The 19,449-nt window shown below is 40.7% G+C and overlaps 1 protein-coding gene across 1 annotated transcript in view; it reads left to right on the top strand.

Annotated features, from left to right (window-relative positions):
* The window catches only part of ptprt (protein tyrosine phosphatase receptor type T), a 336,883-nt gene that overhangs the window by 103,224 nt on the left and 214,210 nt on the right, over positions 1-19,449 (top strand). The window contains exon 8 of the mRNA XM_084543813.1: positions 4,864-5,157. Coding sequence (XP_084399939.1) covers positions 4,864-5,157 — 294 coding nt within the window. The remainder of the gene's footprint in view (positions 1-4,863; positions 5,158-19,449) is intronic.

The raw sequence follows: 19,449 nt of genomic DNA, 5'->3' as shown, positions 1-19,449 counted from the left end.
TAAAAAAACAGCCAATTATTCTTTTTAATCTTCATCATTATGCCTTTTTACTCCATATTCGGCAGATTTTTGTATTTTTTATTTTTTTTTAAGTATTCAAAATTGACACCTGATTAGGTGCAGACATTGCTCTTCATTTATTAGCTGGACATTTGAGGTCAGGGCAATAAACAGTGGAGTCATTGCTGCACACATACACATTATGAGCCTTCTTGGGATTGTAATTCAGTGTAGTGAAAAAGCCGATCCATATACTTCCCTCAGGGTGTAGTAACACAGGTCACTTTTGAGAGCGCGATGTGTCTTCCGACAACGAGGCCCCGGGATACTGAAGATAAAACCTTTATAGGGCCACAGCTCCTGCACAAGCACACAGATACATACTTACACAACGGTCTTTATAGGCCCAAAGGTACAGTGCTGTACTCCCACTGTATCCCGTTTTAAAAACTTCATGAGTGCTGCTTGTTTTTACTAAACTAAGAGGGTGGCCTCTGCAGAGACAGAACAGGGTCCTACAGGAAGACAACTAAAGAAGGAATCTCTTCTAGTTTATCTATTCATATGAACTATTGTTGGAGTAATGATTCAACACGCAGCTCATCTCAGTATGCTAGAACGTCATTTATCGGATTAGCATTGAATGGATTGTTTCAGTTGTTCTGTTGTGTCTTTTTGGCATTTTCAGTAAGATCATACTGAACAAAGAATTCAAGCAGTGTTTAGGACTTTCTTTTTTTCTGTCAGAATCATAGATGTCTGCTGCTTATTTTTTATTTTAGTCTGTAGTGCAGTTTCATTTTGTGAAGACATATGATCATATACCTTGTGCACAAGTTTAGAAAACGTCTCAAACAAGTAAAACTATGTTATATGTCTCCTGCTCTACAGTTTTATCTGGTGCCTGCCAAGTAGTCATAAAATAATATATACTGTAGTTTCTCTTGCCAAGCTTTAAACTTTTTTTTCCCTGGGTGCTGACTACTCTGCTGCTTCAGGGGGAGAGTTTTTAGCTCTCTCATCAGCTCATCCTTCCTTCACCACTGTCCACTCAGATCATCCTTTTCTCATGCCCCCTAAACCCGTTACCTCCTCCTTCCTTTGACTGTGTCCTCCCACGTTTTTCTTCCACCTTCCATGAGTCCTTCCTCCCTCCCTCTCAAACATCCCGCTTTCTTCGTCCCTGATTCTTTCATCCCCCCATCCTCCTTCCTCTCACACTTCATTAGCATCACTGTATGGAGGCCAACTGTAGTTGATTAGCAATCAGTGAGTCTATACTGTCCCTGTATACACATGAGTCGACGTGCTTGTGTCAGTGTGCATATTTGTGTGTAAAAGTATGAACTAAACATGATTGAAACACGCTTCTGTGTTTATTCTAGTTTGTGTTAGTACTTCTGGGGCACATTTGTGTGTCTATTTTCTAAGTCGTAACAAATGTGTGCACCCGTGTCTCTGAGAATGTGTGTTCCCCCCATGCCATCATGGGCACCAGGTTGCGTACCACTGGGTGGCCTCTGTAACTCTGCTGTAAATGAGCAGGCAGAGAGAGGAATGGAGGGATGGTGGGAGGAAGCAGACGGAGAGAGGGAGTGATTGAGTGATTTTGCTCTTTCCTCCTGTGGAGTGACATCAGGAGAAGTTGTTGAATATAAATGATGTTAATGAAGAGTTGGGTGTCTGTTAGCAGTTATAGGAACAGTTAAGAGGCTGCTGCGTCCTTCATTTGGTATTTTTAGCGTATTTGTTACAAACTATGCTATGTGCACTTTCTGTTATCGCTGACCAGTTTACAAATCATATTGCTGTGTTTTTGAACATGAAACACATCATTTACATATTTATCTACCTTTCTTCTGAACAAGGGATGAAAACTGCAACAGGATGAGACATTTTTGCTCTGTGCTCCCAGTGAATCACCCTTAAAAATTTCCTGGAAAAAAATGAAGTGCTCTTTTATGAGACAGAGATGAAACCACTTAAAATGTGACACACGGCGAAACTACACTTTTAAGTACAAGTGACGCGAAATTGATCTCTGCATGCTGGGATGATGAGAATAATTCATTTCCTTGTTCTACACCAGGCGACCACTGGTGTTTTATCACAAGAATAAAAGTTAATAAATGCAAAGAAGGGGGATGCTTTTTTTGACTGGAATACATTTAAAGGCATGCAAAGCACCCAAACCCTCTCTAACGCACACAGAGCTTTTTTTTTTATTGTCATTTACTTTCCACCTACTCTCACAAATGATCACACAGGCTCAGACACACACTCACATCCTCCCTGCAGTTGAGATGGATGAGCACGCGGTGACTGACAGTTGATTCATCGGCCCCGTAGCTACCATACATATTCTAATGCAGCCCCGAGGAAAGTAAAAAACTTGCCGAGTGAGATCAGGCCTTTGCTTTCAGACAGCGGAGAGAAGAGGGGCCATTATTCTTAGCTAGCATAACTTTGCTGTCAACTGACAAAGCACCTGTCACAGAAAAAAAAAAAAAGATTAATACTAAGAGATCTCAGTCTTAAAATGACTATTTTAGTTGCAGTGGTTTGGGAAGATTGCTTCACAAAGTGAGGGTTTCATCTTTAAAGTACTCTGTGCCATGTTTGAATGTTTGCTCCTCCGTCATGCATTCATTTCTCTTGGAGAAGCATTGCCTCTTACCCATTAATAAAGGTACTTTTTCAGCAGGTCCATGTGACATACATGTCAGAGAGAGGCTACAGAGAATTGACAGTTTCATTACATTAACAGCCATACATACAGATAATGTCTATGTGTGACATTAATGCACTGTTAGCTTGTGTGTATATTCTGTTACCTAATTAATATCTAATACTCTGTGAACATTTACACACCCCCTGGCTCTTTTTTTGCACAATTAAACTCCAGGTGTTATTTGAAACCAGACCTTTTATGCATTCTTTGTATATTCTATTTTTTAGAAGATAAATTTTGTGTATGCATGAGCATACATGGCCATAAATCAGTTTGTGATTGATCTAAAATAGCACGATGCTCACATTAGGCAGCGATAAAAGTTCAGGATTTAAGATATCAAAAAGTCTGGCCGCACCGTACGCTATCATTATTCCATTTTCAGCCCGTCTCAGGCAGATCTTCTATATCAAGCTGCTCAAAATGCACCATGACCGCTGTCCAAGGTGCTGATCCTGGGGCCGTCAGGGAAGCGGGAGCTGTCCATGGTAATTACCATAGTTCACGCTGATAAGAATGGGATTCTCGCGGGCACAGTCTGATGACCAACAGAAGAAATTCAATTAATTTCCTTGTCATTGTCTCCATCTGCTCCTGTTGCTCTTCAGCTGAGTCTGTCTCAGATTCACGTTGCTGTGTCTTGTTAGTTAACATCAGTAAACTTGACCCTTGGGTAGCTCTGCATGGACATTTTTTTTTTTGGAGTGAAAAAGTGCAAGGTGCTTTACAATTAGTCAATCTATCAGACAGCTTTGTTGGAAGTATTTATACAAATACAAGGAATTTGTATTCTGTGTTTTACCCCATCCACTTGGAGCAGTGGGCAGCCACACGACTGGTGTGGAGAGCAGATCTGAGGTTATGTGATTTGCTCAAAGGCTGTAAAGGTGTTTCGAACCAGTGACCCTACAGTTCCCAGTCCACTTCTCTAACCTCTTCCCTCTCATGTATGCACACAAATATTAGGGAGTATGAATGCATCCTTAGAGATTTGGGCTTGAAATGGGTCGACTGTGGCTCAGTTGGTAGAGCGGGTTGTCTGCAAACCAGAGGGTTAGCGGTTTGATCCCCGGTGCTTGGCACTGGTTTGTAAATGTGTGTATGTTTGTGAGAGCGAATCTAAAAACTGCTTAGAGTACCAATAGGATGGAAAATGCTTCAGAAATTCGAGATCATTTGCCATTATTCTACATTTCTTTACATTGCGTTTTGAGTGTTTCTGCGTTTCAGAGATGTTTCTCTATTCATATGAGTATCTCATTTTTCACAAAAGAATCTGCTGTCTCTAAAATGTGAGCTTGGTTTGGAGAAAAAAAGGAAAGGGTAATAAAACATCCTATGCTTTTAGGCTTGACAGAGGCCATTATTTTAAAGGAGCATAATGTGAAAGTCTAGTGGCAAAGTAGCTGTCAGCAACATGTCAACAATGTGATGGATTAGTGCGACAGGTAAAGGAATTTCCTCTCTCAAACTTCTCCTTTAGCTTTTAGCTGCAGCTGTTTCTAGTGCAAAAGTCAAACTACATCTTACTGTTTATCAGTGGCTGGCAGAATGCGTTTTTTAATGATTTATGCTTTACACACTAGATGTTATAAGCTTTGTGAAACAGACTGGACAATAACTGCATACTGATGATTTCACGACATATTATACTGGCTGATACCGAGTGTGAGGCCACCAGTCAATTTGAATAATATTCGAACATGTTCATAGGTATTTTTATTAGGAGAATCAGTTGAGGGCTGGAAGTAACTTGCAACGCAGGTGGTACATAATGAAAAGATGCATTTTAAATTGTCTGTTGTTTTTGAAAAAAACATAGAGAACCCCAAGGGGGGTAATGTTCGACAGCATCCGTTCATTTGTGCACACTTCAGCAGCACTGATTGTACTTTAATATAGTTTTCAGGGGAAAATGAGTTCTGTAATGTATTCTAATTTACCAGTGATAAGCTCAGTTAGGGGTAGAGTTACAAACAAATCAAGGTTGTGTATGTCTTTTTACATTGGCTCTGAGACTTAACTGCATTGTTTCATCAGCGACATGTTTCATTGGCCTTTTTAAGTAGATCATTCTTGGATTTTGTTATTGAACTGTCTCTTAACAAACTACTTCTGCTTCCTTTTCACAGCTCCACCCACTCCCATTGCACCACCTGAGCTTCTCGCTGTTGGTGCCACCTACCTTTGGATCAAACCCAACGCCAACAGCATCATTGGCGATGGGCCTATCATCCTGAAGGAGGTTGAGTATCGCACCACTTCAGGGAACTGGGCAGAAACCCATGTGGTTGACTCCCCTACGTACAAACTGTGGCATCTGGACCCAGATGTGGAGTACGAGATCAAGGTCCTGCTGTCCAGACCTGGGGAGGGAGGAACGGGGCCGCCGGGGCCATCGCTGGTCACCAGGACCAAATGTGCAGGTGAGTCATGCCCCTTTTCACTTTTATTTAGACTTGGATGAAAATGGATACAGGTAGTTGCTTGATTTGTATTCCTTAAGAAATAGTGGCTAGGGCCCAGTGAATGCGAATAAAGCACAACTCATTTATTAAATGAAATGTTGGCGCAGAGGTGAAGGTAAACCAACTATGGTTTGCATATGGTTTGGGTTTGGTTAGCGCATGGTGAAGTGTGTGATAAAAAGGGAGCATAGTGTTTCCTCTTCTTGGGGACAAGAGTACAAATATAATGATAATTGGCACATGAAGAAGGTGCCCCAGAGATAAAGGAGTGCTGGAGTGCAGGGGTTGGAGGAAGAGAGGAGGGCGGAGGAGAAGGTGGGGGAGGTGAGGTAGGGGCCGATAATGAGTGCACCAGTGGGGTTGTAAGGACACAACAAGTGGCAGTTCATTTGATAAAGCCCATCAGGTCTCTGGCAGCTTCTTTGTATGTATGTGTGAGTATGGACTACTTTACTGAGTAGGAAGCCCTCATCACCTCTCCATTATCTACAGCTGTCTCTGTGGACTCTCTCCATGTCATCCCTTTCCTCTGTTTGTCTGTCTTATCTGGAAAATGTCCTCCCTTCAGTATTTCTGTGCTGTTTGTGTTTTGCCACACTAGGCCTAATTTTTCTTCCTTTCTTTTGTCCATCTACCACCTTTGATTTCCTTTTTCCTTGTGCTTGTTTAATCCACTATATCTCTCTCTCCCTTCTCCTCACACTCTCCTCATGTCTTCCTTTATCTCTTTGTATGACTTTCCCACTTTTTCTTCCTGTCCTCTTCTCTCTTCTGTCCCACTCGTTGCTGCGTTCACTTCCTCCTCGTCTCCCTTTTCCTATTTTATCTGTTTTGTTCTCTACACTCCTTTACCTGCCTCTCGCTCTTTGTTTTCACATTTACCTTTTGAACACTCCTCCCCTTCTTTCATTCCTTGTTTTCTTCTCTCCCATTTACCACCTTCCCCCATGTTACATTCCTCTTTCCCACCTTCATTCTTTTTCTCCCGTACTCTGTTTTTTTCTCGGTCAGTCTCACTGAGCCATTTTTCTATTAAAGAAAAAAAAAAAAAAAGACAAAAACATTTGTCAGTACTTTTTTTCGCAGAGGAGTAGAGGCAACAGGAGTAAAACAATGGGAGGATGTCAAGTGAGAAGAAAAGGAAGGTCCTGATTCGAGATTGTGCTCAGTCTGCCTCTAAGCTAGTATAAGAAGTGAATAAAGGGAGAAGATATTTTACTGGTGCTTGTACAGTTGTAGTTTTTTTTTATTATTATTATTATTTTGATCATGTCTGTTTTGTGAGTGCCTGGAGGCTCTTTATGCTACAAGAATTTTTTTGTCAAAACTTTGAAGCATTAAGTTGGCAGATGCTTAAATTTAATTGGAGTTGGGTTTGTTTGTGGTTGAGTACGAGTGAGAACCTGTGAGTGTTGTTTTGCACGTGTGAGAACCGTGTTCTCCCCCCCACCCCCTGAATTTTTCTTTACTTTGTGGTAATCAGCAAATGAAAATTATGTGTTAACAATACAGACTCCCTCTCGCTTTCTGTCTCTCCCTCTCACCTTTCCTCTCTTGTATTCTGTTCATCTAAGCCCTTTCTGGCTTCACTCATTATCCTCCTTATCAAATCACATGACAAGGCTACTTCGCTCCCATCAGATGTTTTCTTTCAACTGTGGAAAGAAAAAAAGCACATAGAGTTGCTCAGTTTACCTTTTATTCATTGGAAATATAATCAAATTCATTCATTTTTAATTAGATACTGCATAAATATGCATATTTAATCATAACATTTGAGAAGACTTGATTGGTCAATGGGGAAGTTTCATGATGATATCTCTGGGTTATTTTATTTTTATTTTTATTTTTATTTTTATTTTTATTTTTATTTCTCACTCCATGAACAAGTCACTTGACTTAGCATATTTATCCATTTATTTCATATCCAGTTTCATTCCCAACTACATTTTGAATACAATAACAGAAGGGTTTATCTGTGATTCACACTCAGAATTATATTATGGTATAACATTTTACTCTGGCTTGTTTTTCAAGCTGTTCATTTTCTGATTTCTGAAGTGATTAAAAAAAAATTGACCTGTCACTGATAGGCTTAACCGACCTATGATCCTCCAGGCCAACTTTGACTTGTTTTCGAATGTTTATAAATCACAGAATTTTATATAAATGTGGTCTACTGCCCATGGATTCTAAAAAGAAGTGTAAGATAGATAGTAATTAGTTGAGAAGAAAATATGTAACACAGATTTACATGATACATTTTAATTTAGGCTTTTTCAATAGTAAAACAGACCCAGGAGAAGACACTATGAGTTAATCACAATGCTATGAGCTCACTGATATTGGCTTTAATGTGATGACTTTCATTTATATGTAGAAGTTCCACACCATGGCTTTGCATCAAGGTTTAAACCTACAGGGCTGAGAATTGATCGAATGCCCAAGTACCAAAAACTGTAGCTCTTCACTTGAGGATGGCTCCAAAAATGTGTGTAAATCCTTCTTTAAACTGTATCAAGGCTTAAATGTATGCATAATTCAGCCCGTCTATATTTGGATCAACCATGAGTTACGTGGTGGCAACCCCCAGAGCCCACTGAGCTACACAGGTTTAAATTGAACAGTTTCTATTACGTTACCTTGTTATTTGTCCCCAAAAGAGGACAGGTGCCCACAGTGTTATTAAACAGCTTTATGTCCTGTCAGCGTGACCAACACAAATACACACATGCACGTATACACCCTGTCTCAGGCTCCCTGCCATGCCCACCTGAAGCCCTCCCGCTCTTCTTTCAAAAACACTTTTCTTGTTGACAACCTTGTCTCCTGCAAACATACACATGCACACTCTTCCAACTTTCATCTTGCTCAAACAAAACTTTAGATTGAAGAGAGTTTCAAATCACAGAACATTTTGTGCATGGTGGGTGTGTGTGCGTACTTGCATTGCATACAGAAGTAGTCACTGCTTGTTTTCTGCAGGCGAGCAGTTGTGAGGAATATAAGGAGTGGTGAAAAGGGACAACAATTTCTTATTTAGGAGGGAGAGAAAGCGAGGGAGTAATATGAGACAGTAAGAGAGGAGTTCTTAGAGTAAGAATGCCTTAAGAAGAAAAAAAACATGGAGGGAAAATAAAGAGCAGTAAGGCGGAAAAGAATGAGAGTGGAGTATTTAGAAGAAATAGAGAAAAAAGTGCTAAAAGGAGGACAAAGAGAGTGGGGGAAATATTGGCAGCTGATGGGTAGTGAAGTGAAACAGGGGTGGTGGTCACTTTTTCTGCGTTTGTGTGCAAAGCGTAGTAGAGACGAACATGTGTTTCTAGGCTAGTGGCACAGTGTCGAGCTGTCACAACCATTCACAGGGTGCTCTGTGTGGGTGCATGTGTGTGATGGGATTTGAGCAGGCAGGTATGACAGATGTTCTAAAGCCTGCTGGCTACTGCCAGTGTTTGTGTGGGTGGCTTGATGTGTGTTGGTCTCCACACCTTCTGTGTTCACCTTTCTGTTCACATTACCGTCTGAAACCCGGCTCAGGCCGCACCAAGAGGCCTAATAATCACATTAAAGTGGTATTTTTTCCAAACACTATTCATTTTAATGTTGGGTTCACAGTGAAACAGTGATGTAATCATGGTAAATGACTCTCTAGTTTGTTGAAGTTGTTCATTCCATGCCTGCCTTTAATATTCATGCAGGTATTTCACAAAATTAATGGAGTGTAGTGTGTTTTTGTTTTTTGTCCCGGCTGTGTGCTGTGTTTAGCTTCACTAACTGTACTTTACTGAATGCTGGCTGTTTTATTACATATGAACTAGCAGTTAAGAAAATTGTGGTTTGTAAAGTATTTTAAGGTTAAGGCTGCTCACTGCTCGGAAGTTGTTTTGTCAACTGTTGAGAGATGAAAGTCAAGTTGACACCAACTGATGACGTCACCCATAAAAGCACAGTAGAAAGTAATGCTTTGCAACAATGAAATCTATATTCTTGGCCTGAATACATACGCTGAGAACAGACAGCTCATGTGCTACATACTGTGCACTGTAGACATGTATAGCATGTATAAAAACAGGCTGCAGCTCAGCACCATCAATAGCATTTAATAGCACTCCACAGCGTGTTGTAAGATGGGGTAGTGTAGCCAGTGTTTCTCTGAAGCCTTCCCCGTGTACTGTAGCTAAAGTTCTAATAACTTGAAAGAAATTCGCCAACAAATTGTTGATTTGAGCCTCCTGTCTGTTATCACAGGACATTTAGTGAAGTTGTTATTTGACTGCTGTCGAGAGGATTTGGACCATTCGTCTGCTAGCATTAGCGGATGCCTTTTTAAATGAGTGTGTATTGCAGTAGTACTTAAGTTGTATTTCAGGACAGACTTACATATTTTGTATGGGCTTCATCTTTAGTGAAGTATTTCCACACACTCGATGAACCACTGCTAGCTTGCAGTAATGCTATATACAGGAAAACTACTGCAGTAGTGACATATACAATAACAGATAAAGGCAGTTAGCGACCAAGGAAGCTATGCTGTGATGTTCATAACTAGTATTCAAGCACAAAGAAATGTTACTTTGCGTGGCATAATATACTTATTTTTGAAATGTGAACCTTTAAACATTTTTTTGTTTCAGAAGTTTAACTGTATTTTTGCTGTTACAGAGAATGTAAAGAGAATTTATCTGGACACGAGTACCTCCAGAATTCCAGGTACTTTTGTTGGTTAAAATTGGAATGGTACCAGCCCTAGATGATAATCAGAATGCTGTAGCTAATTAAAAATGACCAGTTCCAAGGCCGTGGGAATTTGCTCTACCTTTTAGTGCAACATCAGATAATGCCAGTTAAACATAACAACCAGGTGGAAGCCAACTAACTCTGCGGCTCCGTGGCTATAATTATTTTAGTGACATTTTATCTCCCCAGACCGATCAGAACTAGAGCACTCTGTTCTCCTGGGTGTCCTCTTCACAGACAGTACACTGAGGCTTGAGTACAGGTTACAAAGACGTCCTCTAGCTCACAGGTTTTGATGGGATTTGATCCTTCAAGCAGCTAATTTCTCCACAAGTAGGCCACTTTAATAGTTTCAATCTGCAGTAAAGTATCAACTAAAATTTAACAGCTTGAGCAAATCAGTTCAGCAAAATGGGAATTCGCATTGATACTGTTATATTGCGCACGGTTATGGGCTATTTCGCTGATAGTTATGGCAGTGTAGACGAACAAAATGCTGAGTAATGATACTAATTGGCGGTGTTGCCCTTGGCAATAATGAAAGAGAGCAGTAATGAGAAAGAAATACACCAAACTCTGTCCCATCCAAACCTGACTCACCAAAGAGAGTTGAGTCAAAGTGACAGGTTTCTAGGCCAACTTAAGCAATGTATGGGTAATGTCAGTGAATCATGGACGACTACCACACATATAGACAGCTTCATGACAATCTACATCAACAAATTTTTAAAGGAACAGGACTGTATCCTGTTATAATCTGAAAGATTTGGACACAAATTGAGCCAGCGAGTCTAACTGTGCAGTTCCTGTGATTTCTCCACTTTGTTGAAATCAGACAAAACGGCTTTTCCTCTAGCTTCTAGTCTGGCTTTCGCCAGCCTGATCTGACGGCGGATTCTTTCCGCCCTGCAGATCAGTCTGGAAACCCACACATTCATTTCTCCTGCAGCCGATCCACTTTTTCTGGAGCCAATCACAAACGGGCGTATCTGCCTGGCGCGCTGACGTCAGAGAAGCGACGGTAAAGTCGGCAAGCGGCTTGTTGTTTACATGAAACATGGCAGCCACCAGAGCCGCTGTCACTGCTGTTTTAAAAGATTTCAAAGGCAAGTTTTCTTTGAAAACGGAACAGCCTGCCTGGAGTTTCGCGTCGCTCTGCAAAGTACGTCACCCGGATCGATGGTCTGATTGGTGAATGACTATCCAATTGCGTACAGAGTCATTTGAACTATGCCCGTTGTTCACGCCTCTTGTGCAGTAGAAATTACATGGCAGACTCCCCAGACTAAGTTCAAAAATCGAACTTAGTCTGGCGAAAGCCAGACTATCCAGCTTCCCCCACCAGCATCAAATTGTATTGTCGCCCTGCAGATGTGGATGCTGCAGCCAACTGCCAGGCAGGCGGCTGTCGCTCAAAATGGGTTTCAGGCCTTTTCACATGGAACCAGTGGCTCTGGGAATTCCAGCAATGACTTTAACCATGTGCTTTCTCTAGCGTGGCACATTCCTGAGAACGCCATGGAGAGCAGATTGAGGAGGAAAATGAATTCTCCATTTTGCTTGAGGTGCAGCGAGGACATGGCCTTGATAATGATTGATTTCATCAAGTGCCCCACGCCCCGCCACCATTTCTCCACCTTTTTTTTCTTGCCTTCATTCCCCCCATCTGCCTCCTCATCACTCTTTTTTTTTTTTTTTTTTTTTACATTTCAAGGCTTTCAAATAATGCATCAGCCCGTGTTCATTTGGATAATTTCTCTTTACACCCATCTCTATTTCAACGAACGGCACCCAGAGGACCAGTTGTTCCATCACTCCTCCGATGCCGCATGTGTGTTTGTGACCTTCATAGTTTGATGCTCTCTGTCTGTCTCTGATTTCAAATGAGCCTCTGTCTCTTCAGTTCTTTCTCTCTTAAGACTTTTGACACTCAAATACGCTCCTTTGACATTTTGTCCTCCCTCCCACTCTTCCTGTATCTTTGTCTCTCTCCCTTTTCCCTCTCTTTTCTCTTCTCCTCCCATATTCCCCCACTCCTTCCATGAAATAAACTCAATATTCCCGAAACATAAAATGTGAATATTGGCTGTGATCCTTGTCTCTATAAATATTGCTTTTAACTTAAGCATAACTTCTTCAAAGTGCAAGTGCATCCTCTTTGAAGCCCCCCTCCTCAGTTCTTCTGCCGTCCTTATAAATGAATACTTTAATGTGAAGGATGATAATGTAAGTGTTGGCTAATATGTTACTCTGTAAAGATGGACTTTTAATTCACCCACTGTCTGTAAATCTTCCTTTAGTATCTTTCCGTGCCTTTTCCTCGCGTACCTCTTTTCCCTTCCTCCGCTCTTTTTTATAGGAGGCGGATGCTAATGTGAATGTTGGCTAATATGCAGCACTCTATAAAGACTTAATTTACCTGAGGTTATATACTACATTTCAGCATCTCCTTCCCTCTCCCCATCTCGCCCATTTCTTATAAAGTAGATCTTTATGTGAAGGATGGTAATGTGAGTGTTGGCTAATGTGTTACTCCATAAAAATGGATTTTTAATTCACCTGCTGGGTATATACTGATTTGGCTGACTCCACTGCTCCATCATTCTGCCGAGCCAAGCAGTCTAGATGCCGTTAAGAGAGTACATCCTCTCTACATCAAACGCTACCAGAATCAAATAGCTCAGTTTTATGCAGGTACAGTAGTATTAAATAAAGTCATCAATCCATATGTTGTTTTTTTTTTTTTTTTGTCAAGTACGCACATTGTGTTGAAAAACAAACAGCACGTCACCAGTGTTTACTGCCCTTTCTCGCTACCTGTTGATGACGGTACTGCAGCTCATGCAGGTGTCGTTAGAGGATACACAGTGACTGCCAAATCAACGGGCATCTGCACTTAACTTCCATCAAGACGCCTCTCACCTTCTTCAAATTGAGTGCTTGATCTTTCTTTCTTCTTTCTTGCCCAGAGTCGGAAGACACAGCCAAATCTGCATCTGCTTCTGCATTTCTGCAGTACAGCTTTCACACTTATAGGACTCTCGCAAACATTCCCTTAATTATGAGGTGTATTCCAGAGGAATATGATATGATATTATTATATTCTTCAGGACGCCACAAAAAATGTTGTGGACACTGTGAGGTCCTAATCTCCCATGACCTCGCCTGTTTCAGTGGAGTGGATTTGAGCCTGTGGGACGCTCCTGGCTCGTTTCCGTTCAGGATTAGGGTGACTGGTTTCATTACTTCCAGTTCTGGCCATTTTGTCCACCTTGTTTTGTCTATTAAAGCCACCAGAAACAACCTGAAATAGGCAGTAGTGCAAATAAATTCTTACTCTTAGCGATTTTTGGTTATGTAAGTTTTTATATTAGCGATTCTTTGATCTGATGGTAAAGGAAAAGTTCTTTTTTTCTCCAGCCTTATTATTTCTGGCAGCTCCCATAGTTAGTTGTTACTAAATCAATATTGTACTCATCATTCCCATTAAAGACAGAGACATGTAGGATATTACACACGGACACTCATCAGGCAGTCCAATAAAATCACCGATTAGTGTTGCAAAATGACGTGTCTGCAGGTAAAGAAATCAGAAGACAGATTCTTTGGTGCAATGCAGTTTTAATAGACTTGATCAAGTGATATATTTTTTCCGGTGAGTAAAGGCCACTGTGAAACTGTATGGATAAATCAGTGCAATTACATTGGTGAGTAAAGTGCTTGTAACTGATGGAAACAATGCCAAAAACAAATTAAATTTAAACTTACATTTCAAGGGTATGTTGATAAAATGAACTTTTTTTGTATTATAATTTGGTTATCCTTTGTTAACTTATTTAACCTTTATATTTGCTAGATGACCTAACAGGTGTACCGTATGTTCAGAGGTGTGGCATAAAGACTAGACTTTTGCTTCTCTCCCCTCTCTGCGTTTTCATATTCTTTATTTAAGCCCATTCAGACCTTCTTGACTCTCCCCGACAAAACCTACTGTACAAGCTTAACATCTTGAACTAGATGTGCATCTTTTCATCAGGATGCCGGCATGTGTAAAGCAGGCTTTCACTTGTCAAGGAGCTTTCCTCGAACCATATTAAGAGCAATTACACCATTCACATGGCAGTACAAAGTGGCTAGTTCCACAGGTAAACCTTCAGTTCGGTAATCAAATGAAGAGTTGCCCTTGTTGTCTGCTTTTTATTTTACAAGTGCTGCACAAATGAGTCACCTTATTCTTACAGTGCCTGCTTGATTGGAAGTACAAGATAATATGCTTCTTGCAACTTCCTGTTTATTGGTCTTGAAATGCAAAGAACAGTCATAATGTGCAAGATCTTGTCCTATGAAACCATTAGAGCAAAGGAGTTAAAATCCATCTCTACAATAAGACTTTGGATAAGAGACGTGATAAAAACACAACTCTCATCAGAGCGTATATTTTGTCTGTTCTTCATCTCAGAATGTCTTAGTTTTTTGTCTTTTCTCCTTCTTTGGTTTGTTTCTTCATTGCTCAGTTTATGAATGTCAGTCACATCCTTACTATTTTCCCCCTTCCTTTCATTTTAGGTCACTCTGCATGTTTCTGCTTCTCTGCAATCCAACGTTCTTGTATTCACATGCTGAGACCGACAACCACCCACAGAGCGCCTTATACTTGTGAATTCTTCCTTTGAATGTCCTCAGATGTCTTGTCACCCTTTTAGCGAAGTTTCTTTGTGACTGTTGTGACGACTTTTTATTGCAGACTTGAAGTCCTGCTTATTGGAGTGCCAATTTGAAAGGTTGAAAGGACTTATGTCACTTTGTAGCATTTCCACTCATATAAACCAGTGACATGGTTATTGTTTGGAAGTTGCAATGCTGGATTCAAATTGAAAGCCAACTTTGTAAATCAAATCTTCAGTTAAAATCCCGATGTCCCTATGGAAGACAGTACATGTTTGGCACTACACATAAACTGCCCATGGCATTCAATTGTCACAATTCAGTTTAGGAAGTTAGTATTTCCAAAATATATATAACTTTGTGGTAAACAGGACAATAAGGCTGCACGTTTTTATTCAGCAATCAGACCCTGTGATTAAACCAGCTTTTGAGAAAATTCATCACGCTGAATAGCTTTATTGCTTGCACAAAAATAGCTAAAACCAAATGTAAGTGTTAATCAAAATCATTTCTAACAGCATGGACCGATCATAAGCAACGCTTCGCTGGAATCAATCTAATTCTACTAGCATCTATTATCTCTCTTTTGAATAAAGTCTCATTGATATTATTTGAACAGATGCTAAAACCATGCATGTATCATTAAAAAAAATAAATAAAACCAATAAAAAATCATTGGAAATTACAGATTAACAGTATAAATGTGTACATTAGATGAGTTGACATTAAAGCTCTGTTGCAACATGATCTTCCCTGAGCGGAAAATGTGCCTTTCATTCACATCATATTGAATAAATAATTATTTATTTATTCAAAGCATTAATGCTTTAATGACAAAGAAGATTACAAAGGCATAGGTGTGCTCCATGGTTTAATTTGAGGCTCCTTTAGTGAACTGGAATGTAGCTTTGGGCGTTGTAGACAACAATATCAAGTATAAGTTTGGCTTTGCATATAGTAAATGGCCCTGCGATAGACTGGCGACCTGTCCAGGGTGTACCCCGCCTCTTGCCCGATGACAGCTGGGAAGGGTCCCAGCCCCCTCTGCTACCCTTCACAGGACAAGCGGTTACAGAAGATGAATGAATGACTGAATGAATGAATGAATGACTATAGTAAATGTGTGTTTACAGGATGTGTGACGTCCAAAAGTTTCCAAGAGTGAGAGTGTAAGAATAAGGAGAAGTTGATATATTGCATTTCCCATTAGCACATGGTCTGCATGGATTCAATTTAAAGGGAGTCTTATTTTTGCATCTGTGCACATGTGCATCTTTGTGCCTCTGTTACTTCACATGCACAGACACACACAACCACGTGCACACAGGCACACAACGTCTGGAGGTACATATAAAGTAATCTTAAAAAGATATTATGAAGGCACAGCTGCGTCCTGTTCACAAATTGCCAGATTCTCTATTTAAAGCAGAAAATACTACCATTGTTGGATTTAGGCTCCCTGGACAATCTACTCCATCTGCCTCCTCTGTCACATCTAATTTCATAGTAGTTGAGAAATTTCAAACGTTATCCATTTACTGTGGTAATGCACTGAGCAGATTCATAGTCCTTTCCTGGATGCTCTGCCGTCTGCAATTTCTGTTTCTCGAGGGTTTGGAAATTAAAATGGCAGAGACCTGGGGAAATACTAAGAAGGAACAGTGAAGGTTCAACATATTTCTTTCAGTTCGTTTTAAGTCGGTGAGATGCCTTTAAGGCATACTGTGTATAGCTTTTTATATCCCAGTGTAACTGCTAAGAATTAATCCCATATAATAATCCCATACCAATAATCCCATATCCCAATGTGCACCTCCCCAGAAATGTAACTTCTTATCACAAGATCCGTGATCGGTTCAAAATGCATGTCCGTATCCCCATCTGGCTTGAGAAGCACGATATACCCACCTATATACCTATATACCATCTTTTCTTTCTGCATTTCTGTTATTTCAGTGAACATTTCAACATTTTTTAGCTCTGCTGAGCTGCTCCCCAGCAACACATTCTTTTTCTTCCTGGGGGAAAAGTTTTTTGACCAGAAAGGATATATAATCCCTCCAGTGAGTTCTGGGTCTGCCCCAGGTATGATTTCATCATATGTGCCCACAAAGTTGAATGCATCAACAAGGGCTGGTTAGGTTGGGTAATTGAATCTGTTAAACGATAAGATAAGATGGAAATCGCCTCATGTAGCTTTATTTTTTACGTTTACGTTACCTGTTACTGAGATATCCTAAAGGACACTATCCCATCCCCATAAAACCTCTGTTATTGTACATGTATGTTTCCCAGAATGGCCAAGTGATGGCTTGTATTTATACAGCATATTTCTACCTACAGGTACAATGTCACATTTACACTCGGGATTCAGTCTCTTGTTCAAGGACCGGGGATTGAACCGCTAAACCCCTGATTCATGCACAACCAGCTCTACCTACTGAGAGGCTGTTTATGTCATAATGATGTTCACTATAGTGAAGTTACTGTACCTACAATTAGCCTGTACAGTTGTATCTATCAGTAGGAGTATTCATTCATTGTGTAGTTAAAAGTTCCACTTGAAGATTTTGTATATCTTTTGTTTAGAAAATCTTTTTGTTTAATATGTTGTAATGTTGTAGATAGAGCAATCCAGCAGTAGTTGCAATTATAGTGTTATTTTTATTATAAGTTATTGTGTGTGACAGTGGGATCAGGAGAAACAGTATTTCACACGTCTGTATGTATTTTTATTGAGTTATTGTGGAAGTGACAATGAACACAACCTGAATCTTATCACCTTCCATAAAACCTAAAGCAAAGCTGCAGTTTCCCTTAATTATGGCTGTACAAAAGTTAGGGTTAAACATTTTGCTCCTGTCTTCAAACCACCAAGGACAATATCCCAGAAGGCCCAGTTTTCACTGCACTAAGTGGCCTAATTGCTACCAGTAAAAACGCAAATCAAGAGAAATCTACCTAGAGACCCTGACGACATTTTTTAATCTTCCTAGTAACAGGCCTCTATTTTGAGGCTGTGTTACATACTTGTCATGGTGGAGCAGAAGGGAGTGGTGGGGTGTGAAGTTTGTCTGTCTGTGAGAAGAAGTGAGAGCTGCTTAAAAAACAGTGTGAGACGTGAAAACATGAGGCAAAAGTCAGATTATTCAGCACAAAAACACAGACGTGCACGCTGACGGACACAGGAAAACAAACCTAACAAACTTTATTTAAAGCAAATTAGGAGTAGTACAAATACGGTCAAAGTGGTAGAAAATGTGATCAAATATCACCAAAACACATATGTCATGCGAACGTGTGGACACGCAGGCGCACACTCGTACTAGCATGTGGCAAAGTGTGTGTGCGTGTGCGTGAGAGAGAGACATTTAAAGTACATGCGCGCAAACATTAACGTGCTTACACACTTTTTGCTCTCACAGCAGTGTAGCGGTTGTAATCAACACTTAGGAAAGCTGTGAGCAGGCAGGATGAGTAACACCGGGGGTGAGAGTGTGTGCGCGAGTGTGTGTGTGTTAGAGACTGGAAATGAAAAAGTTGATTAGTGTCGGGGGAACAAGAAATCTACTACAACACTGTCTTGTAAGGATTACAAAAATCAACTACAAATACCAAAAACAATAAACCACATAATACACATGGATGGCTGCACTGATGCAGGTAGTTTGTCTCTGTTAGGTTTCGCACGTGTGTGTGTGTGTGTCTTTCATTTTCTCAGTTTCAGATCTCTCCTGTGTTTTCCTGAAACCTGTTGTAACAGAATAGCATGAATTCTGGGTAATAAGGCTCACATTTATGCAGATAAAATTGTTACAATGATAGCCACAGTGCTAGATGTGTGCACACACTCGCAGCGATAGTTTGAGGCAGCAAGGTGAGAGGACCATGGCACATATATAAACACAAAGACACACACACCCAACGAAGCAGAGTTTCAAGACGAGGCTAGGCAAGCGCAAAAGAAATAGAGGCTCTTTATTAGAAGAAAATGTTTCCCATTTTGCCCGCAAATAAGTTGCTCAAACACATAGTAGCACACACACACACACACACACTCAGTGCTGCAGGGCTGTCCTTTGTTGCGAAGCCATCAGGATCCAATTTCTCCTTCATTAAGTCCGGGTAGGATGCAGTATACAGCCACCAGGTAGCTAGCCATGTCCCTGTAACCACACGCACACACACGCACACACACGCACACACACACCCACACACACACCCACACACAAAGAGTCTAAATGCCCCTTATATTCCTCCAAACCAGAAACATCAATAAAAGCCTTGTAACAACAAAGTTGAGACACACACAAAATCAACCACACACTCGTGTGTAATTTTTTTGAAGCATGATGAGAAGGCCACAACGATCACACACCCATGCCACTAAGAGTTCGGTAATGAAACCCCTCGATCCCTTGGAGGAGAAATAACAAGGTCTCAGACGAGAGGAAGAGAATCATAGTTTGTGTCTTTAATTGACCTGAAAAATTACCGCACGTGATGGATGGATACACCAGAATACACTCATTCACTTTACCAGCAGTGCTCTTCTTATACCCCCCTCCCTCCCCCCTTTCCCTGTGGGGTGAGACCATACTTCTTGTCGGTTGCAGTGCACGCAGCCAATCACTCTGGCATCTTGGAAGTCAGCAGCAGCTGGTGAGTGGATGGTGTACGCACACGGAATCAGTGGCGAGCATAACATTCAGGCACACACAGACAAACAGACAAACACACACCCAACAGACACGACCAGCAGCACGAGTTTGGCGATGACACATGCTGCAGAAAATGTTGGAAGAACTCTGGCAAACGTGCAGCAAGTCTCTGTTTTACTAAGTTAAC

The sequence above is a fragment of the Chelon labrosus genome, assembly GCF_963514085.1.
Source record: "Chelon labrosus genome assembly, chromosome: 4".
Classification (NCBI taxonomy): domain Eukaryota; kingdom Metazoa; phylum Chordata; class Actinopteri; order Mugiliformes; family Mugilidae; genus Chelon; species Chelon labrosus.
The sequence above is the reverse complement of the archived record's forward strand: the minus strand, read 5'-3'. Positions and strand labels throughout refer to the sequence as shown.